The sequence below is a fragment of the Salvelinus sp. IW2-2015 genome, linkage group LG16 (genome assembly GCF_002910315.2).
Source record: "Salvelinus sp. IW2-2015 linkage group LG16, ASM291031v2, whole genome shotgun sequence".
NCBI classification, from domain to species: domain Eukaryota; kingdom Metazoa; phylum Chordata; class Actinopteri; order Salmoniformes; family Salmonidae; genus Salvelinus; species Salvelinus sp. IW2-2015.
Window position 1 is genome coordinate 12,382,120 of NC_036856.1, and position 23,238 is coordinate 12,405,357.

Consider the following 23,238-nt stretch of genomic DNA (forward strand, 5'->3'; position numbering starts at 1 on the left):
GATAAGATCAGGACAAAGGGTTAGCGCCAGGTATTAACGGGGCTATAGTTTCAATGAAAGGGCTACAAGGATAAGGCATAACATTTATAACAGCATACTCTTTATTACAAAACATTGACAAAAAGTGATTCAACCGATAATGACGAATCCATCCAACGTACGGCAAAATGATACAATTTATAAAAACACAAAATGTAAAAATGCATTTTTTTTTCAATTTTAGTGCTGAAATAAAACCAGCAGCACTTTAAATACCTGGAATAATTATCTTAGAAATGCATCGCACACACAAATCACACATACAAGACAAAGATCCCTCACAACTGGAGATTATTCAAGCTTTAAAGAGCAACGTCCCTAAAGAAATATTTGAAATACAAACTGGCACAGCGATAATCTAGAAGGTACTTACTTTCCAAATTATTAAGTCACAGCTGGTTAGAACTATAATGAATGATGGCAGAAAACAGCTATAACTAAGTGTCTATGAGGGATGTGTCATGTAGTATATTCAATGCTGACATGCTAATACCAAAGCTAAAACCAGGATCCATCCTCTTGAAGTACATATAAAACTTTAACTTCATACAATTCCAGTAAAGACTTTCAGTGAGGTTGACACATTGCACAGGTCGTGTTTACACAAACTCTGGCTCCCTGTCCCTCGGCACCAAACTGAGATTCGCTCCACACATGGCCCAGAACATAGTTGTTGGACTGATTCATGTTGAGCTCAGCCAGGGAGATGCTCAGCTCTTGCTCAGACACCTCCAGGTCCGGGGGCTCGCTGTCTGGGGGCTCAGGGGGGTCGTGGTGCGAGGCATCGAGACCAGGACTCTCCTGGTCTGGATCCGGGTCGGTCTGGAGTACAGACTGGCTGGAGAGTTCCAGACTATCCCTGCAGTTCAGTTGGTCATCCTCTGTGCTGACCTCGCTCTCCTGTTTGACCAGGCAGTGTGGGTGGTGTGTGGACCCCCTTCCAGTCTCATCCAGCTCTGAGTCAGAGTCCACAATCTGCTCACTGGAGCTCAGGGAACCTGGAAAACTGCCTGCATGGAGAAAAAGTGAAGGGCTGTAATGAAGTGGCACTGGTCACCTGGATAAATACAAGTTATAAAGATGTAACTCAAATCAAAGGCAAAAGTGTAGTAATTCTCCTTCAAATCCATCTAAACACCTCTTACCACAGCCCTCCTCCATCTTGTCAGAGTCTGTTCTGCTCTGTTCCTCTTTGGCTTCCTGTTCCTCTCCTTCAGCTACCACGGCAATGCTGCTCTCATCAACATCCACACTGACACTCTGCACCAGCAGTGGGAGACAAACATGAGTTAAAACAGGGAACTTGAGTTCAAACCTTACAACTCTGGTATTGGTTGAGCTATTGGGTGTGGCTGAAATGAAAGCATATACATTCTTCCTGTATGTTACAAATATTATTAACATCACGCAGACACACAAAAACACACCTGTTGGATGGAGATGGAGGATGGGCGACTGCTGGTGCTAGAGGATTTGGACTGGAAGATGACTGTGTAGAAGACGATGAGAGTCTCTATGATGCGGGCCTGGTGGGGGTAGTCCACTAGAGAGGACAGGGACACTGTGGCCCCTGTGGGCCGGGGCCTTATCAGAGAGGGGCCAAACACGATGCCCAGGTTACTGGGACTCATCTTATTGTCCTGCTCCAACTCCGCAATCCTGACGACAGAGATGGGGAAGAACGATGATATGACGGAGGTTAAAACAAGTAATCATGATCACAGTTGTGAATCCTCGTTTGTAATGATTTGTTTCAGGAAAAAAAAAGGTGAGTAAACAATGTAGTATGCTCTTCTGAGCTGCTCACCTGCGCAGGTGGCGTACGATGTAGCGCAGCGTGGCTACGTTAGCCTTGGGCAGCTCTTTCACCAGCTCCCTAAGTCTATCCACCACGGCCAGGACCGCTGGGTCCGTATCTGGTCCTAGATCCACAAGCTCTGGCCCCTTCCCCGTCCCGGCCTCCCCTCCCTCAGTTTGCAGGCTCTCCTTGGCTAACCCCATGAGGCTGTTGTACAGGCGGAACGGCATGATGGGCTCCGGAAGCTGTAGAGGACAGAGCGGGATAATTTTTTATCTTCGTTMGTAGCCATCTTATCCAAAGACAACCCATGATAAGCGCAATCAAATATGGAGGCTGAAACAGCTACAAGGTACCTGTCGGAGGTAGAGCTTGAGGACGTTGCTGATGTCGTGGGGGGAACACTGCGAGAGCTCCACTAGTTCCTTGCCATTCTCAAAGGCCTGACACAGCTTCTCTACACGAGTCTTCACCCCATTTACTCTGTAGATACCCTGCAGAGAGAGATGGAGACCAATGGGGAAGAGAGGGAAAATGTTTTGAGAGAAGGATAGAGAAGGAGAAAGAATATAATGCATTCATAGAGGCAACCATTACACTCCTTTCAAGAAACAGCCCCTTCATCCCCCGTTCCCTCACCTTCATCTTCAGGGCTCGTCTCTCGATCTCGGAAATGCACTTAGTGATGATGAAGGGGATGCTGTCAGAGCTGCCGCTGGACACCTGGGAGAAGTCTCGGCCGAACAGCTGGAGTCTACCCTGCAGCTTCTTATGGCCACACTGGATGGCCAACGTCTCCAGACACCGCTTATGACATGCCAGGAAACACTGGTATAGAGGACAGGGGGGCATACAGTAGGTCAAGGGGTTAGAGGCCAGGATGATAACCAATGAAAGTCAGATGTCATTCACACAGCAAAACAGACGTAATCAGCTAATCGAGCAGCCAAAGTCTATTGCTTTCAAAGGTGACGAAGGAGATGGTCTTATCGCTCACCTCCTCACACTCTGCTCCCTGGAAGTACACGTAGCTGTCGCACTCCCGACACTTGGACGGGGTGCGGAGTTTACGCAGCCGATGAGTCTGTGCGGCTTTGGAGAGCCCAATGTTCCGGAAAGGTCCGGTTGGAACCGCAATCTCAGGCTCCATGCCATTTATGTCTGCAGATAAAGAATGATTGATAAATTGATAAATGCATGAATTATGTAATAATTGGCAAACAGAGAGGAGGTAGACCTCAGGTCTTACTTGGTGCTTCGAAGGAGGCCACGTTCCCGTCCTTCTCATCTAGATCCTCGTTGGACGACATGGTCCCGGTGGAGGAGGTGCGTGCCATTTTACTGATGTCACCTAAAACGTACAAAACAACACACACACACAGCTACAGTACTGCAGGAGATGGAGGGAGACAGAGATAGAGAGACAGAGAGAGAATGCCTTACCTGAACTGGTGGTAGGAGATTCCAGGCCACCTTCCCCTTCTACACTGTCTGCATCACTCACTGTAGAACCCCACGATTTGTGGCCTTGTCCTGGGAAGGGGACACAAGGTTATCATGAACAGCACAAATATCTCATGTAGGTCTACATTGTTTTGTCTTAACGTCTTGCATGGTGAGACGGCACAKGACAGTAAGAACTGCATCAATATCATACAAATTGACATACTCTTTCTGGCGTTTTCAGCGCTGAGGTCCTCCCCTGTCGTGGTCTCTCCGGTGCTGGGTTGCCCCTCAGAGCTGCTCTGCTGGTCTGTGTTGAAGCTGTCATTAAGGGGTCGAGCTGGATGCCTGAATTAACAGATATAAATCCAGTCAAAAAACATTATACTAATGTAAATCTATTACCTCTTATTTATTACTTGGTGTAAAGTGACCGAGTGCCCATAGACACCTAACAAACCAAAAGCTTTTAATTATGCTTTGAGGCTATGAGTGACTCACTGTGTGGAGGCTGCAGTGGCAGTGTAGGGCTCAAACTGGTAGGTGACCTCAGGCTCCTCGGTGAGCTGCAGGTCTCTGACATGGGCAGCGTACTGCTGTCCCGGGTCATACAGCTTACTGCTCTCACACAGAGTCTGGTAGTGTACCGGCAACACCACCGTCTGCATGTGCATTATCTGGTAGTACGAGATGGTGGCCTGGAAGGAAGGAGAGGAATGGTTTAGTCATGTGGTGGAGGAGAAGGTTTAGCTTACATTCCATCACAGGGAGTGCAAGGAGTGGAATGTAAGCTAAACCGACTGGCCACCAGGCGAAGGCGCGCTGAACAAATTGTCTGCGTGTCTGTGTGTGTGCGTACTGACCGAGCGCAGTGTCTGGTCACTCTGTTTGATGACCTCCTGCAGCAGTCGGAGCACATTGACCTTGACGTGTTCCAGCTCCTGCTGCTGGGTGGTGGCGTCTGCTATACATGTCCTGTAGGTGGCCTCTGCCTCTTCAGCCTGAACACACACACGGTGGTCAATTCTCAGCTAGGCTAATGGCATACATACTCAATGAAATATGGCCATAGGCTTTGACAACGACTTGCAGTCATTCTTTTTAGCAGATTTCCCTGGAGAGGCGAGGGAGAGAAGAGAAGAGAGAAGAGACTAGGCGAGACATGTAGAGGAGAGATGGGGGGAGGTGAGATGAGTAGAAGAGTGGAGAGGAGAGAGAATGGAGGAAAAATAACATATGCAGTGATGGGGACCTTGTTGCGAGCATCTTCCTCCACTCGTAACTTTTTGCCCAGAGACTTGGTGGTAGAGCCTCCTCCATCCTCCTCTGCTGCTCTGCTAGCAGCTGCTTTGGCCTTGTCGTGCTCCTCACAGCGAGCCATGTAGGCATGCTTGGCCTTTCGCAGGTTAGACTCACATTCCATCTGGATCCCAAACACAGGTACACAGAATCAGTCTTTGGGCACAAATTGGGCAACATCTTGAGAGAGAAAACTATTTTTATTTTTTTAAAGATACTTTTTATTTTTTATTTTTTATCCCCTTTTCTCCCCAATTTTCTTGGTATCTAATCGCTAGTAATTACTATCTTGTCTCATCGCTACAACTCCCGTACGGGCTCGGGAGAGACGAAGGTCGAAAGCCATGCGTCCTACGAAGCACAACCCAACCAAGCCGCACTGCTTCTTAACACAGCGCGCCTCCAACCCGGAAGCCAACCGCACCAATGTGTCGGAGGAAACACCGTGCACCTGGCCCCCTTGGTTAGCGCGCACTGCGCCCGGCCCGCCACAGGAGTCGCTGGAGCGCGATGAGACAAGGATATCCCTACCGGCCAAACCCTCCCTAACCCGGACGACGCTAGGCCAATTATGCGTCGCCCCACGGACCTCCCGGTCGCGGCCGGCTGCGACAGAGACTCTGGTGGCGCAGCTAGCACTGCGATGCAGTGCCCTAGACCACTGCGCCACCCGGGAGGCCCTTAAAGATACTTTTTGTTGATTTTTTGTCAAATCATTCTCAAAACGGTAAAACATGTATACCCGTAAACATCATGGCAATGTGAGAGAGATAATATAAATACAGAGATAACACACTGCATAAATAGCACTAGCAAGGAACTGACCAGTTTCCTCTTGGCACGGTACCACTGTTCCTTGACCTCCTTGCGTTTCTTCTCATGCTCGTGTTTACGCTGCATCAGAGGCTGTAGGAAGGTCTGGTTGTGCAGTGTTGAGGTGGCCTGCTGCATCCCACTGCTCTGCTCCAAGTCCTGCTCCAGAGCCAGAGAGTAGATGGAGTAGAAGGGCATGTGGGGCTGAGAGATATGGGAGTGGTGAGAGGGGAAATAGCATTGTCATCACAGGAGCCTCTTGAATTGGATGTAATCATTTTGACGAGAGTGAATTAGATATTCCTTTCCTTAACTCCTTCTACTATAAAATACAATATCACTAGGGCTTACATGTGTGATGCTGTGCTTGCTGGACTGGTACAGTCTTTGTAAGCCCTTGGCAAACTCCACCTCTGGATGGGGAAAGATACATGGGTGAATCAACAAATCAATAATACGTTACATTCAGGTTATAAGAGTCAACCTAAATCTCCACTATTATGTGTAGGGAACTGTCTGCGGTGTCTGTCTACCCACCCAGTGAGGTCCTCTTCTCCACGTAGCTCATCAGGTCCTTCATGTATTTAGAGATGGTCTTAGCGTAGGCCAGAGCAGAGTCCACTCCCCCTTCACTTCGCTGCAGCATGATGTCCACCTCCTCGGCCCGGCCAAAGTCCTGCAGGTCACCCCTCATCTGAGCTCCCTCTAGCCCCTGACCGGACACCCCGTACAGGTTCTCCATAGACTGGACACAGAGAGAAAGAGTTTCAGACCACTCAAGAATACTGAGAACAGTACCTTATTCTGTACTATATAGCAGAAATTCCAATTCGATTATTGAATTCAATCATGAAGTGAAGAACCTACGTTGAATTCTAATTTCAACAATCTTCAAGTTATGAAATGGGAATAGAATTGGAATGAGACTGTTTATATTTTAATTGAAATTGTTAAAACATTTGATCTTTGGAATTCAATATTTTTACATTTCCCAGTTATTGGAATGAATGCACTTAGTATAAAAACAATTAACTGCAGGATTTGTTTTAAATCATTTCAACATGTATTTCTATATTTCCAATACAGCGAGGATGTCTGAACAGTTCCACGATCAGCCTGAAAGCCTTAATAAGGAATTTATTTGGAAATTGAATTCTTGGAAATGACCTAACATTGGAGTTGAGGGGAATTTAATTTTCTGAATTTAAAGACTGACCTTGAATTTGAATTAAATGGAATTTACAGGGAGAATTTGTGGAATTAACCCCAACCCTGCTATTTAGTATATTATAAACTGGGTGCTTCGAGTCTTGAATGCTGATTGGCTGACAGCCGTGGTATATCAGTATACCACGGGTACGACAAAACATGCATTTTTACTGCTCTAATTACGTTAGTAACCAGTTTATAATAGCAATAAGGCACATCTGGGTTTGGGGTATATGGCCAATATACCACAGCTAAGGGCTGTGTCCAGCCACTCCGCGTTGCACATAAGAGCAGCCCTCAGCTGTGGTATATTGACCATATACCACACCTCCTCGGACCTTATTGCTAAATTATTCGGTACACCGTGTTTACCAGAGCCAATACAAATAATGGTGGAACAGAGCAATGCCTAGTGGCATCTCAGGGATGGGCATGTACAATTGAATGATGGATATTAAATACTGCCCAATTTAAAACACTTGCTCTCTAATCCCCCCTTCCCCAAAACATGTGTAAATATTGGACTATAAATCTTGCCTTCCTGTTTTATACTTCTGCTAAAATATTTATTCTATTCTACTGAGCCATTTACTTTATGTTCATATTCTTATCTTTCATTACTTGTTGTTGCATTGTCGAGAAGGAACCTGCAAGTAAGTATCCTGTACATATGACTAATAAAAACTTGAAACTTCCAATGAAAATAGGATTTGGCACATAGACTGTGGGCAATAATAACCCCAGTGTGTGTGTGCAGGCCTGTTGAATTCAGTGTGTCAGTATTGGAGCTGCATTGATGAATGAGATAGAAGGAACTGTGTTATGTGGAGTCTGAGGCTGCCTGTGTGTGTTGTTATAACAGGAGAGCGAGGGAGAGGAACAGGCAGAGATAAAGACACACTGTGTCACTGCCAGGAAGCTGGCCTTGCTGCCCACAAACATCCGCTCTGAGAGCCGACACCTCCTGCCACATGCACACCAAGAAAGCCAAATTAACCCCCACTCACCCTGCTCTTCTCTGTTGGCAGCAGGGACAGTAGGGTACTGCTGTCCACCTCCCCCATCAGCAGCTCTGACACACTGAGGAGGACAGAGACAGAGGCCATTACACCGACAGTACTTCCATCAGAGATGGAGAGAGAAGAAGGACTAAAATAAAAAGGGAACATTTGTAGATCAAATAGGATTTGATAGGTTAAAGCAATGTGAAGGGTATATTTCGGGTTCTTTCCCCTATCGGTGGTCATGGAAAGAAAAGGAAACAAGGAAAGGAGACAAGGAGAGAAAAAAAACATCAGGAAGTGGTTGATGCCAGGCTCTGTGCAATCGCACCGGCCATATAACTTCCTCTGTCTTCTTTGCCCTGTTGTGGTTGTATGTACTGTGCAGGGCCAGGAAGTGAACAAGCGTTCTTTTGAATTATGTATATTCCTATTTACAATTTTAAATAGACCTATGTACAATATATAGTGTACACATATCAGAGCATATGTTTTAGCTTGGCAATATGTGGCTGGGGGTTATAGCATTTCTTTCACATGACCCATTAATTTTGACAAGTGTGTCTGGGTAAGCGTCATCTAATATTTACAAAATATTTTTATCTGGACACTTCCTGTTTAACTGGAATTTTTCCTTATTGTAGGCTACTACTTTTACCACTTCTAGTCTTAATCTTTACTTCACTACTCACTGTTAAGCACATGACCTCACATGTGAACCCTTAAAGAGATAGATGGGGATGGCTTAAGAGGGTGTGAACAATGCTGAATAGTTGTAGACAAAGGAGAGCTCTCCAGTAGGTATCAAAACATTCAAAGGCCATTTTCTCAAAAAGTGAGTTTACAAGTTCATCAACTTTCAAAGCAGAATTACTTTCCCATTGTTCCTCAAATGCAGTGTATGATATACCATTTTGTAGCACCGAGTCTCTACTTTTATCCAATGTAAAAAAAAACACCACTTCAAATGTTGCAACATAAGACCTATTTGAGCCAGTTGGTCGCAAATGTATTTTAATTTTTTTGAGAGTGATATGTTTGTATCCAAACGACCATTATCACACCTACACATTGTATCCGAGGATGGAAGCACCTATTCTCTGTCTGTAGATAATCTGTTGAGACAGAGGCCAAATGGCTGCGTTTTGGTTTTGTGTCCTAGGTTACGGAAGAGAAGAAAACCACCACTACACTTCCTGTTTTCTACTGAGCCACATGCAAATGTGTCACTGTGTTTCGTTCTAAGCTCCACTTCTCTATCGCACATGTGCACACACACGTACATTGTACTTCTACAGTTCTACTGCCGTCATACACCACCACCTCGACCTGACCACTGAGGACACATGGTCATGTCCCATTACTCTGTACCAGAGAAGTGTTCTTGCATCGCAAGAAAAAAAAGTAAAAAGAAAAAGCATTGTGACGTACAGTGTCACCTTTGGTTAATTTCAGGATCCATGAAATACTGTTACAAGCTCATGACAATACATACTGAGAAACGGATGTAACAAATACTTACCTGCTACTAAAAGCAACTGCAATGGTTTCAATGGCCTTCTCAAAGTCCTTCTTTTCTGTGTCATTACACGTCTCATAGTGAAATCCTGCAATCAAAATAATGAATGTGATCATTCTAGGCCATCTCGGTCATTTTAACTCATTGACTTTGTGCTAAAAACATGGACTTTTTGACCCTAGGTAGTAGACCACTGATTGGTCCAGCCAGTAGTCTTACCTTTAACCTTAGATATGAGTTTGCCTGCAGCAGTAAGGGTCTCCACAGTGTTGAGGAGAGGGTAGGTGCTGATGACCTGTCGTAGGACCCTCAGGACCTCCCCCAGGCACTCATGGGCCAGAGGGCGTCGGTTCTCCTGCTTGTCTACAGACAGAGAGAGCGAAAGAGACAGTCAGAGACTGGATCCTGTGCCATTCATAATACACAGCACTCCACTTGTCTACAGCCACACACAAAGAGGAATGAGCCTAACCTACCATTTTGTACATCTATCGAGTACTAGTTACAACCGGAAGTGATAGGGTTGGTGTTGGTGAGATAGAAGGCTGTGTCTGAGGTCTGTCTGAGGTCTGTGACGGGGCTCACCGTCACAACACGGAATCCAAATAACATGGAGATCATCTTTATAGACAGACTATTAGGGTTGGTCACAGTATTAGAGGTCATTACAGGTTATTAGAGGTTGAGAGGGAGTGATTCATGACCAATGTCTGGACATCATGAATAGTAACATGGACGGCAGACAGATGGGTTTTAGGGACAGCTTTGATGTCAGCAGTGACGTCTGCAGGCCACTTCCTCTTGTCTCTCACAGACAGCAGATCCTTTGGCTGGTAGAGCCATCCTTCCTCCTCTTTTCCCCTTTGGCCTCCATCTCAATGTCCATGTCTGTCAAAGTGGCTGGCCCATGGAATGGGACCAGGAGGCCATAGCGGGTGGACTAGTTAGAGGGCATGTCAGAAGGAGGATGGTAAAGGCTCCAAGACGCTTACTATAGAAACTGAAACTAGCTAAATGAACATGTTGTGGCATTATGTGACTCTGTGCATAGACTTGTATGTCGATTTAGTTCCTGGATAATCTCGTATCAAATATATTTCAGTTTTAGATGGTTGTGGTTTGTCAGAATTTAACTCAGAGATAGGTTCATAACTTAAAAGGGAGCACATAATTTCAGATATTGACCATGTGATAGGTTCAAACGGGGAGGTTCATCTCAGAACATCACAAGGATGGACTGGAAGCAGTCTTGTGGTATTGACAAGGTCACAGGTCAGACTAACGCATTGGACTATGTGAGGAGGAAGTATGAAACGAGGTCGCTCTGCCATGCATCATAGCTTCCTGTTTAGATTAATACGACAGTCACAGGGTGGGGGGGGGGGGGGGTTACAATAAGTTAAGGTATAGACACCCTAACCATTCCATCGCTTTTAGAGCAAACAACCCATGTTGCAAAGTGAGACCATTTTTGTTGGCCTAACTCTCTCAGGTTGAAAATTGTTACATCACTTGTTGCACATCTTGTATTTTATTGCATCAATAAAATAAATTACACATTATCAGCCTGCCTCATGAAAATGGAAAAATCCTTTATCTGAGGTAACTATGTCTGTTTTTGGGCCTAATTCCCTGAAGTCATTTTAGCAGAAAAACCGTTGGACCAGCCATTTTGCTTGAGTACAGACAGAAATTGCAGTAAACAGGAGACTGGTTTCCTGCTGGAGTGTGGTCGCTGTTACATCTCGAGCAAGAGAACTGGGTCGCTTGTGCAAAGTCAGCCAGCCCGCCTTTCCCCTCCCACACACAACACGTGGTGAACAGGAGGGGTGAGGAGGGGAACCAAAACAGCATTGTTCTGAGCGCATGCTAACATGTGGCGCATCAGGTAGGAGTAGTGGAGAATTTAGACATCCACACAGAGAACAATAAGACTGGGAAACAATAGCAGATTGTCACGTTGCAGCCAAAAGCACTCCCAATAACAAAGGCATATCATAATAGTAATACATCTAGCAGGCTCTTTCATCCAAAGCGACATACAGTCATGCGTGCATACATTTTATATACGGGTGGTCCCGGAAATCGAACCCACTATCCTGGCACTGCAAGCTCCACATTCTACCAACGGACCTACAGAGGACCACTCAACCATGTGCACAATGAAATATCTGACGATAAGTTGTCCGATCTATAAGCTCTTATGCCTCTCTAACAGTCTTAGAGGAGCCAAATGAATATCAAGACTCCAGAGACTGAGCATAGAAGTTGGTTAACTGTATTTTGAAAAGGCACCCCCCTGCACCCTTTTACAATCTAAAGTGCTTTGAGCATTGGAGAAGCACCATGTTCAAACATGGCCTTTGTGTCCTCTACCTCTCTCAGAGCTAAACCTTAGCCAGACAAAGGAGAAGTGCACAAACCTATGTGAACCTACATCCACTCACCTTCCCCCAATACAACGTCCTTCAACTTCTCTACGGCCTCAGCAAAGCGGGCCACGTTACTTAACAGAGAGGGGATGTCCTCCACCTCGATGGCCATGCTCTCTGAGCTGTCTTGGGAGGTGGTGGGGGTGATAGCCCCCTTCCCCTGGCCCTTGGTGAACACCCATGAGTGGATAGGGAACCCCGCGGCGCTGGCATGACGGCTGAGGCTGGTGGGCCTCTTCATGGTGGCCCCTGGGGACGGGCAGCCCACCCCCACCAGCTTGCTGTGCTGGACACTTGGGGTGCCAGGGCAGGACACGGAGGAGTCCGATGGGGCACCGGGAATGGGGAAGAGGGTGGAGGAGGATGAGGTTGAGGAAGGGGTGGTGTCGATAGCATCACGACGAGGCTGCTCCTGGAGAATAGACAGCTGGGTAAGAGAGAGGAGGGGGAGAGGAGAGGGAGAAGGACTTGTGACATCTGTGGTAACGCAAAAACATCAGGACAATAATGTGACTGATATTCTTGGCCAGTGGTTGGCAGGCTGTTGTTGGTAAACAGACGAACAGAGACTTCAACAAGAGCCTGTGTTGTGTAACACTTCCTGACTCAGCTTCTTGCCACACCCTGAAACAGCGCTCCGAAAACAGAAACTCGGGCCACTTTAAGCAACATCAATTTGTACAGTTTGATGAGACATGACAGAAAAGTTATGAAATCAACCCATCAAGTGTCCCAACTTGTCCATGGACTACAACACACCTAACATAAACGCCGGAGTTGATTAAATAATAGCTAAATCAGAGTCTAGCTGTTACAAGTCGTGGATGCAGTGATGTAGTGTAGAGGCCTGAAACGTACACATCTTAAAGTCTAAACAGTATCAATGGCAGGTGTACGGTGTGGTTATGAAAATAGCGCCAGCTTCACACCCTGCCAGTAGGAGGCGCAACTAAGACAACTAGAGCAGACCTTGCATCATGTTATTCCAAGAACACCTTTTATGGTACTGCATTTTACATTTGAAAGTGTAGCATACTGTATGAAGCAGAGACATGTTTTATAAACGGAAATAGGTATTTGAAGGACAGATAGTCTCAAAGCAGTGAGAATAATAACACTCATTCCTTCTCATGAGGAAAATGTATAAAACCTAGGTGGCTAACTTATTCAATTGGTAGTGTTTGACATACCTGTTTGAGCCAGACGTTGGGTCTATTGGGTTGTTTGTCCAATTTGTTCTTGGCTTTAGCCTCCTCTCTCTTAACTCTCTGGCCCGTGGAGTATGGGTTGTAACTATTCTTGCTACCACGTTTCAGCATGGTCTCTGTCCCTATTGTTTTAACATCATCTTTAGCAGGAGTCACTTTTTAAACTAGACTCATCTTGCAGGTGACGAACCAATACTGGCTTACTAACCCACAGTAATATTTTCCAATGAATGAGAAACTAAAAAAATTAGTCATTCTGCAGACAACGTTAGTGACTAACAGGTTTATTTTGAATTGACTAATCCAACTATTTTTAAGTATTCATCAACAACGTCCTCAGATATTCACCCAAATATCCCAATAGTATAACATCTCTCCCCCACTAGGCTACTTTAAATGAATTAAATGATAGGCTACTGCCCATATAAATCACTTAAAATGCTCACCTTTAGCCTTCAAAACACCCCACTAAACATGTCATTGCTGGTCCATAACCTATGATAAGTGAAGTCCATTTAATTGAGGTCAGGTCTAAACAATCTACTGAAGTTTGACATCTGTCATGCTGTCCCCCAACTCCCCTAGCTTCTCAGCAGCGGACAGACAGTATAGGAAATCTGTCTGAGTGACAGGAGGAAATCAGAGATGATGTGCTACTTACTGATGATGAGCTCTGTGGCCCGGGGCTTCCTGCTCGAGTCTTCTTCGAGATGGAAGGGGTTTTTATCAATTCCCTTTTCTTTCGGGAGAACATCTTCAATGTACCTTTGCCGTCCATCCCGACTTCTTTGAAATTCACACACAACCCCCCCACCCACCCCCCGATTCTCCACTTCTTTGGTGCTCTGCCAGTTTACAGGCGCTGCTGTTCCATCGGTCCCAAGCTTCAGCCACGCTTTCTGCTGCCTCGCTACCACACATTGAGCGTTGAAGCTCACTGACAGCTCACCACAAACAGTCAGTGCCGCCGCGACATCCGCTCCAGTGTTTTTTTCTCAAGGGAAGAAAAGCGCATGTGATGTAATGCTCTCCATTTGATTGGGGCGCTAGAGGATTGCAATACAATGTCTATAAAACATTTTTACAGAACATTTCTATAGTAAACCAGTAGCGTACAACGTATTCGATGCCTCCAACAAGAGTTAAATAGCTCTAACACCGATTGAGAATACCTCACTATCCCCTACTGTCAGAAGGGTCTGGCAGCAGTCCTGGGCTGCGTACAGTACGATTTATGTTCTGTAACGTTCAATTGAACGGAAAGGGTACTGTACTGAAAGACCAATTGAAAACGGGGAGGTTGTGGGTTGGAAAAACGCTGTCAGCATGGCCACTGCCCTTTAAACACGCCACTCATTGCTTCAAGCCACACCTTGCAGCACCCCCCAAACGGGAGCAAACGTACCTCAACGTTCCATTCAGTACAAATCAAGCGAACTGAATGCACATATAGTCGGTCTGGAACTCACTCTATATCGCCGTGTTCCAGAGAATCAAAACCGTAATGTATCTTAGGTCAATTGTGACTGGCTGACTGATTTACAAATAACAATGAGTAGTTATTTATGATGCAAGGTCATGTGTAGATCAGTCAGTCGGCAGTCGCCTGCAATGTTCAACAAGCCCAATGTAGTCACTAAAAACGGAAATGAGTTGGCATTTTCCACCTCTGGTCATAGCCGCGGGAAGTAGGGGTGCTGATGGGGCTGCAGCACCCCTTGAAAAATCGGAATAAAATAAAACATATATACTGAACAAAAATATAAATGCAACATATAAAGTGTTGGTCCCATGTTTTATGAGCTGAAATAAAATATCCCAGAAATGTTCCATAAGCACAAAAAGCTTATTTCTCTCAAATGTTGTGCACAAATTTGTTTACGTTCCTGTTTGTGAGCATTTCTCCTTGCCAAAATAATCCATCCACCTGACAGGTGTGGCATATCAAGAAGCTGAATAAACAGCATGATCACTACACAGATGCACCTTGTGCTGGGAACAATAAACCACTCTAAAATGTGCAGCTTTGTCACACAACACAATGCCACAGATGTCTCAAGTTTTGAGAGAGTGTGCAATTGGCATGCTGACTGCAGGAATGTCCACCAGAGCTGTTGCCAGAGAATTGAATGTTCATTTCTCTACCATAAACCGCCTCCAACGTTGTTTTAGAGTCCAACCGGCCTCAAAACCTCAGACCATGTGTAACCACCCCAGCCCAGGACATCCACATCTGGCTTCTTCACCTGTGGGATCGTCTGAGACCAGCCACCCGGACAGCTGATGAAACTGGGGTTTGCACAACTCAAGAATTTCTACACAAACTGTCAGAAACCGTCTCAGGAAAGCTCATATGTGTTCTCGTCGTCCTCACAAGGGTCTTGACCTGACTGCAGTTCGACTTCAGTGGGCAAATGCTCACCTTCGGTGGCCACTGTCATGCTGTAGAAGTGTGCTCTTCATGGATGAATCCCAGTTTCAACTGGCAGATGGTATGACGTCGTGTGGGCGAGCGGTTTGCTGATGTCAACTTTGTGAACAGAGTGCCCCATGGTGTAGGTGGGGTTATGGCATGGGCAGGCATAAACTACAGACAATGAACACAGTTGCATATTATCGATAGCAATTTGAATGCACAGAGATATCGTGACGAGATCCTGAGGCCCATTGTTGTGCCATTTATCCACCGCCATCACCTCATGTTTCAGCATGATAATGCACAGTCCCATGTTGCAGGATCTGTATACAATTCCTGGAAGCTGAAAATGTCCCATACCCACCAGACATATCAACCATTGAGCATGTTTGGGATGCTCTGATCGACATGTATGACAGCATGTTCCAGTTTCCACCAATATCCAGCAACTTCGCACAGCCATTGAAGAGGAGTGGGACAACATTCCACAGGTCACAATCAAAAACCTGATCAACTGTATGCCAAGGAGACGTGTCGCAGCATGAGGCAAATGGTGGTCATACCAGATACTGACTGGTTTTCTGATCTATGCCTCTACCTTTTTTTAAGGTATCTGTGACCAACAGATGCATATATGTATTCCCAGTCAGGGGGAAATCCATATATTAGCACCTAATGCATTTATTTCAATTGATTGATTTCCTTATGAACTGTAACTCAGTAAAATCTTTGAAATTGTTGCATGTTGCATTTATATTTTTGTTTAGTGTATATATTTTTTTATTCTCACAAAAGCAGTGCACTGGGCCTTTACTACTCCTGTATTAGTGCACCTATGTGTGCAGTGCAGGAAACAGTTATCTTTCTCACAAAAGTAGTGCACTGGGCCTTTACTACGCCAGTATTCAGGGCTGGTCCTGGCCATTCAGGGCTGGTCCGCCACAAGGAGTTGCTAGAGCACGATGAGCCAAGGAAATCCCCCCGGCCAAACCCTCCCCTAACCCGGACGATGCTGGGCCAATTGTACGCCACGCCATGGAGCTCCTGACCTGACCTTGTCAGCTCAGGGATTCGAACTGGCAACCTTTCGGTTACTGTCCCAACGCTCTAACCACTAGACTACCTGCCGCCCCTCTGTGAGCTTGTGTGGACTACCACATCGCGGCTGAGCCGTTGTGTGTCCTAGACATTTCCACTTTACAATAACAGCACTTACAGATGCCCGTGGCAGCTCTGGCAGGGCAGAAATTTGACGAACTGACTTGTTGGAAAGGTTGCATCCGATGACAGTGCCACGTTGAAAGTCACTGAGCTCTTCAGTAAAGCCATTCTAATGCCAATGTTTGTCTATGGAGATTGCATGGTGGTGTGCTCGATTTAATACATCTGTTAGCAACAGGTGTGGCTGAAATAGCCAAGTCAATTAATTTGAAGGTGTGCCGACATACTTTTGTATATATTGTGTATATCAAATCACACTTTATTTGCCACATGTGCCGAATACAACAAGTGTAGACCTTACCGTGAAATGCTTATTTACAATCCCTTAACCAACAGTGCAGTTCAAGAAGAGTTAAGAAAAAATTGACCAAATAAACTAAAAGTAAAAAATAATTAAAAGTAACACAATAGCCTACAAATAACGAGGCTATATACAGGGGGTGCCGGTACCGAGTCAGTGTGCGGGGTAAAGGTTAGTTGAGGTAATTTGTACATGTACATATCACTAAATCCATAACAACCTAAACATTAAAAAACATATATTCGATCAAATAAGCCTCACTTTGCAAATTAGCAATAAAAAACCCAGTGCTGCCAACTCCAAAGATTATGGATATACTGACAAGATACATGTCTCTCCGCCCTACAACCGCCCTAATGGGAGTCGTTGTCCACAAAGCGGCACAGATGGCTGTCTAGCTCTCGCCTATCCTTTCTTTGGATTGGTTGATACGTCTCATTATTGTAATATTTTTTTGAATGTTGAACTTGTTTATTAAATGTTTTGTATTCAATGAGGGATGTTGACATCTTCCACCTGTATTAATGGAGAGAGATGCTATGCTACTAAGCTCCATGACATGAATATGCATAGCATTCTCCAGACAACTCCCAATATAAAGTGTTTTTTCTCAAAGTTGCCGGGATGTCACATGTACGCATTTGACCCTCTTCACAAGCTCACACCTTTGATTTCTCATGCATTCTATTTTCTAATTAATTCAGTGTATATTCAGTGCTTTAACTTTTCATTGTGCCACCAAATATTTTTTTATATCGGATTATATGCGCCTGCAATTCTACATCACCAGCATTGTAACTGCGGCAGCATCACCTGCGATATCCATCATTTCCCATTCACTGCACTGTTAACAGCGGCAGATTGAAGCGTGTGATTGGTTTAGTAAGGGTCTGGGACCAAGGCGATTGGATGCGCGTTTGTAAAGAAACACACCTCATGATAAGAGTGGAGCAGACCACCACGGCACACTGGACAGGGATGTTCGTTCTCCACTGAACAAACCCTTACAAAAAAAAGATAGCTGCTGTAAAAGTGCAGTAACTGCAGTCGACTGTGGTATTTTGGACGCAGTCATTTCAGAATAACTGCAGTGTACTGCAGTTGAACTGCAGTTGAACTGCAGTAATACTGCACTGTAACTGCAGTTAGACTGCAAAATTACTGCAGTAAAAAAAACGTATTTTAGAAGCAGTATTTGCAGCACACTGCAATTATGCTGCACTCTAACTACAGTTATACTAGTGGACTGCAGTTATACTGCACTCTGACTGCAATGTTTTTTCATAAGGAAAGTTTATGATCTCAATTGTCAAAAGAGCAGCACAGCAACATGTAGCGCTGTTTTGTCCACAATTGTCAACAAGGGAATTTGCTGTCACTCCTGTTGCTGTCGCAGAACGCTTCCTTTTGACAGCATATGACAATATTATAGCCTATTACTAGTGATTGAATCCACCACTTGCATGAGCCCAGATCCATTGGCTACATTATTTACCTTGTTTGGTCATTGTCAATTTAGTACTAGGTTCATTAGGCTGTAACATCGAAAAGGCAGCATTCAGCCAGAATTCTGGTAGAGTGACTTGGTTTGGCTCACTGTATTATGAACATTATTTTGCCCTAACAGATTGTGAACCCAAATGTGTAACTGATTTTAGTGGAGGACAATAAATTAAAATATAATTTGTGTTGGGTGTAATGGCAGATTTAGGCTATGTCATTTTGTCTTCGGGAGATTTTAACATCTGTTTAATTTATTTGGTCTCTCACAATAGCTGATGAAAGTCCTTAGAACAAGTAAGAGCAAGTAAAACTAAATGCATGCTCTTCAACCGATTGCTGCCCGCACCTGCCCCTCCCGTCCAGCATCACTACTATGGACAGTTCTGACTTAGAATATGTGGACAACTACAAATACCTAGGTGTCTMGTTAGACTGTAAACTCTCCTTCCAGACTCACATTAAGCATCTCCAATCCAAAATTAAATCTAGAATCGGCTTCCTATTTCACAACAAAGCATCCTTCACTCATGCTGCCAAACATACCCCGTAAAACTGACTATCCTGCCGATCCTTGACTTTGGCGATGTCATTTACAGAATAGCCTCCAACACTCTACTCAGCAAATGGATGCAGTCTATCACTGTGCCATCCGTTCTGTCACCAAAGCCCCATATACTACCCACCACTGCGACCTGTATGCTCTCGTTGGCTGGCCCTCGCTACATATTTGTCGCTAAACCCACTGGCTCCAGGTCATCTATAAGTCTTTGCAGGTAAAGCCCCGCCTTATCTCTGCTCGCTGGTCACCATAGCAACACCCACCTGTAGCACACGCCCAGCAGGTATATTTCACTGGTCACCCCAAAGCCAATTCCTCCTTTGGCCGCCTTTCCTTCCAGTTCTCTGCTGCCAATGACTGGAACGAATTGCAAAAATCACTAAAGCTGGAGACTCATATCTCCCTCACTAACTTTAAGCATCAGCTGTCAGAGCAGCTCACAGATCACTGCACCTGTACATAGCCCATCTGTAAATAGCCCATCCAACTACCTCATCCCCATTCTGTTATTATTTAGCTCCTTTGCACCCAAGTATCTCTACTTGCACATTCATCTTCTGCACAATCTATCACTCCAGTGTTTAATTGCAAAATTGTAATTATTCACCACTATGGCCTATTTATTGCCTTACCTCCCTTATCTTACCTAATTTGCACACACTGTATATAGACTTTTTCTATTGTGTTATTGACTGTATGTTTATTCCATGTGTAACTCTGTGTTGTTGTTTGTGTCGCACTGCTTGCTTTATCTTGGCCAGGTCGCAGTTGTAAATGAGAACTTGTTCTCAACTAGCCTACCTGGTTAATAAAGTGAAATATATAATATTTTTAAAGAAACAATTACCATCCCCACAATGGACTAATATATAGACTAATTAGTGTGCTTTTCTCAGCAAGAACATTACTGTCATTCGCCAGACTTTTATTATTTCACTTCTTACCAATGTTGCTGGTGTATTAGGCTATTTGAAATCGATAGGCAACTCGTGTCTGCATTTTTGTAAGCATTTATGGACAGTGGCTGGCATAAAATGAGAATAGGCTACATTGAAATGCTCCTTGCCTCAAATATCCTGTTTTGTAATTTTAGTATTGTGCACAAGCTGCTGCTCGGCAGAAATGGTAGGCATAAATGCAAAATATGTTGCCCATGTAGAGCAGTTTCCCAACTCCAGTCCTCAAGTACCCCAATAGCACACATTTCGTTGTAGCCCAGACAAACACATTGGATTCAACTTGTCAACTAATCATCAAGCCCTCAATGAGTTGAGTCAGGTGAGTTTGTCTGGGGCTACAACGTGTGCCGTTGGGGGTACTGGAGGACTGGAGTTGGGAAACACTGATGTAGATGAATATGATGGAAAGGTTTTGCAAATCAGCCTTCTGAAGGTTGATATTCATTAGATTTATCTTGAATGTGGAGTAATTTGCAGAAAACAAATGTCACATGAACATATTGAAACCCCCAGTATTTGTAAACATAGATCAGGGGTGGCCAACCCCCTTGGAGAGCTATTTCCAGGCAGGATTTTCTATGGTCCTATTTTAAAAGGGATAGTCTAGTTCACCCAAATGAATTACATATTTACATGTTTGTTTCTTATGGACAAGAAGAGACTGCAGTTCATCATATGGTTAGCCGCTGCCACCAATTGTTAATATTGGCATTTTCTAACCAAAAAAAACAAATGTAATTCAATGTCTCCCAGTTTATCGTCGCAATCCATGCAGCGCATCACAACTAAAACGATCACAATACACATTAGCACTTACTGCAGTGGTTTATCTACATCTGTTTCTGATACCGCACAGCAAAGCAACCCACAAGTTGGAAAAGTCCAAGGAATGCGACACACCGCACATACCGCGACCTAGTCCGGCAGATGAGTTGCGGCGGCGCACATTGCCTCCCATTGAAATGAATGGGCTTCCGCCGCAACGCATATGGTTTACCGCAGTTGGTGTGCATGAGGCTTTAAGGCAACCTGGTCGCGTTCGCCTGCTTAGACGTTGCATTCATCAGCCAATGGTTGCYTGCCACGTCATCGACTGTGCCGTTGGATACCAGATTGCTATAACATATGATGTGGTAAGCTGATAGATAAAATACCTATCCAGGCACTAAGATCTGTCAGTCATCAGTAAAGTCTGAGGAGAGGAACGCACCCAATGACCCTCAGCGCCTCGCACTTAAGATTATAGATGGATCCCCCTCGTTATAATTGGTTTGCGTTAATAAAAAAGTAAACAAGAGGACTTCATTTTTTGGGGTTTAAGAATTTAATGAGCTCAGGCTGCCATTATATAAATCGCAGCTAAGCTGTGTTTCATTATTCCACTATCCAGAAACATGTTGGATCATTCAACCAAGATGTTTGGTAACACAGGGGTGTTAAAATTACAAAAGAGTGATGGGTGGTGGACGAGGTGAGGATTTTCTACTATGTTCTAGACATGATGAAAAACAATGACAAGAGCAGATATTTTTTCACCAGATTTGTAATATTTAATGAACAAAATGTGTTATCTTTACAAATGAATCATAATTTAGAAAATGGAGCTTTGATATATTTAGTGTTCTGTGAATGTCCATAATTGTTTTTTAAGCAGTTCTCATGAAAGCTAGAATCCTTAGTTGCTACATAATTGGACGTATAAATGAATGATATAGCTATATGCATTGATTCTTGAAGAATAACTTATAAATGCCTAATGAGCTTTACTTCAACTGTCGTACCCCATCAGAACCCAAAATATAAGCTTGTAATCACATTTTTGTAAACAAACACTGTGTAGCCTCAAAACAGGGTTAAAACTATCAATCTGATATCATGGATGGTCAGTCCATAGCGCTCGCTTTGAATTTGAGAGTGGTTACATTTCTCCAGGCCCATCCCTCAGCTTTTTACCAAAACATAGGCGGTGTGACTGCTTTGTTATCGTTTCAATTAAGGATTCCAGCTTTTAGTTCAATTGACATCCTTGACATCAAAGTTGCCGGTGTTGGTAAAATCTCCATAGTTTTGATCAAAAAGAGCATTAATTAAAAAGGTACATGCAATACAAATAAAATGTTTGCTTTACTGCAAATACCAAACCCTGAGGTTTTAATTAGAATTTCTATCAAAATTAACTTCCACTCTTGGAATTAGGCATTTAGAAAGGTGTGAGTGGCCCTGACAGTGGCCCTCCAACCTACCTCTCCAAAGAAAATGTTAGTCCAACAGAAACAAAAAGTTATCCTCGAAGGCTGAAGTTGAGAGCATTTCACATCTCCCATTTAAGAGGCAAAGTCTGTACTCTGGAACTGTATGGGCTACAATTGTAGTTCTGCAGTTCTGGAACTTTGTGCATTAGAGTTGTAGTTCTGGAATGGTGTGCTCCAGCATTCTTGTTTTGTAGTCCTGGAACTGTGTTTTCTAATCTAAAGTTCTGTAGCTGGACCCCACTCGAAGTCCTCAGTCTCGCCATTGTCATCSGAGCTGTCACTGCCTCGGATCTGAGTGCGTCTCGTCTGGACAGCCTGGTGGTGAGCCAACCTATGAGGAGATAGAAGAGAAAGACACAATTTACTGTCACTTCAGTCTTACTCAACTTGGATAGAACAATTTGGACTAGAAGTAGTTTCTCACTTTCCAGTTGCTAAGGTTGGTTTATAGACATGGATTATGATGATTATCCAATTAAACAAATACCATCACACATATTAATATTATCAGATATAGGCCTACTTCACTTACACAATGAATGATGGGGAAGCTTTCCTCTCCTGAGGTTCTGCCATATGGGTCTGAAAGAGGGAACGTGGTCATGGGTCAAAATCACTGGAGACATAAGTTAACAGAGTATTTGAGCCTTTGGAAGTAAACTAAGAGCTTATGGAAGATCTGTAAGAGTTTAGTGATATGATGGACTGAGACAGTCCCATCAGTACCTGTTGGAGTTTCTTCTCTATGACTGACATTGTGACGGATGGGGGGCTCTCTGGCAGCAGCTCGGCTGACGGGGGCTCAGGAACAAAGATTCTGGGGTTAGGGGCTATGAAGTCAGGGTGTTCATCCGAGTGGGTGGTCGGAACAGCCGGGTTAATGGCGCTGAAGTCCGAATCTGAAAAGCTATGATAGGACGGGGTGTCATCAGTGACGACATCGTGAGGAGAGCTGTCAGATGGACGACGGGTCGACCTGGGCTCAGGCACATGCATCAGGGGTGGGACCTCTCCCAGAGGCTCGGGGGATGGGTCGGGGCTGTGGTACTCGGCGGCGGGCTCTGAGGAGCGGGCCAGAGCGGTGGGCCTGGATATCCGGGGCTGGTTGCTGGCGTCAAATGGTTCCTCCAGGTCCTCATTGTCAGTGTAGACCTCTCCGTCTGTAAACGCCTCTCCATCCGTGTCCTCTAGGTCACTGGCAGCACTCAGGTAGTCCGAATGAGTCCGGTCCAACGCATCCAGCTCCTCCTCTCCGCCTCCCTCCAA

General features: G+C 44.6%; 2 protein-coding genes across 10 annotated transcripts in view; both read right to left on the reverse strand.

The window, feature by feature from the left end:
* Positions 1-71: 71 nt before the first annotated feature.
* On the reverse strand, positions 72-13,582 carry LOC111975699 (rho GTPase-activating protein 45). Of its 2 annotated transcripts, XM_024004229.2 has the most exons (22): positions 13,208-13,297; positions 12,744-12,883; positions 11,569-11,980; positions 9,341-9,484; positions 9,125-9,209; positions 7,609-7,681; positions 5,930-6,137; positions 5,744-5,805; positions 5,405-5,596; positions 4,533-4,703; positions 4,144-4,281; positions 3,782-3,978; positions 3,507-3,628; positions 3,281-3,370; positions 3,087-3,188; positions 2,835-2,998; positions 2,477-2,665; positions 2,194-2,331; positions 1,847-2,082; positions 1,467-1,698; positions 1,185-1,299; positions 72-1,049 (listed from the first exon to the last, which is right to left on the reverse strand). In XM_024004229.2, the coding sequence occupies exons 2-22, from the start codon at positions 12,870-12,872 to the stop codon at positions 607-609; spliced, it is 3,642 nt and encodes a 1,213-aa protein (XP_023859997.1). In that variant the 5' UTR covers positions 12,873-12,883; positions 13,208-13,297; the 3' UTR covers positions 72-606. The 2 variants fall into 2 exon arrangements, with proteins under 2 accessions (XP_023859997.1, XP_023859998.1); XM_024004230.3 differs by lacking the exons at positions 12,744-12,883; positions 13,208-13,297 and adding an exon at positions 13,423-13,582.
* Positions 13,583-21,247: 7,665 nt separating this feature from the next.
* The window catches only part of LOC111975562 (tight junction protein ZO-3), a 29,860-nt gene continuing 27,869 nt past the window's right edge, over positions 21,248-23,238 (reverse strand). For all 8 annotated transcript variants that reach the window (XM_024003916.2, XM_024003913.2, XM_024003911.2 and 5 more), the window contains 3 exons: positions 22,699-23,238; positions 22,505-22,554; positions 21,248-22,303 (listed from right to left, as the gene is read on the reverse strand). In XM_024003916.2, the coding sequence (XP_023859684.1) occupies positions 22,189-22,303; positions 22,505-22,554; positions 22,699-23,238 (705 nt within the window). In that variant the 3' untranslated portion in view covers positions 21,248-22,188. The remainder of the gene's footprint in view (positions 22,304-22,504; positions 22,555-22,698) is intronic.

What these genes read in the sequence shown, in the direction of transcription:
- LOC111975699 (XM_024004229.2), bottom strand. Translation starts at nt 12,872, where the DNA reads ATGCTGAAACGTGGTAGCAAGAATAGTTACAACCCATACTCCACGGGC. An exon ending in CCAACGTCTGGCTCAAACAG is followed by an intron (nt 11,981 to 12,743) that starts GTATGTCAAACA and finishes TCTCTTACCCAG; the next exon opens with CTGTCTATTCTCCAGGAGCA. An exon ending in CGCTGAAAACGCCAGAAAGA is followed by an intron (nt 3,371 to 3,506) that starts GTATGTCAATTT and finishes TCCCCTTCCCAG; the next exon opens with GACAAGGCCACAAATCGTGG.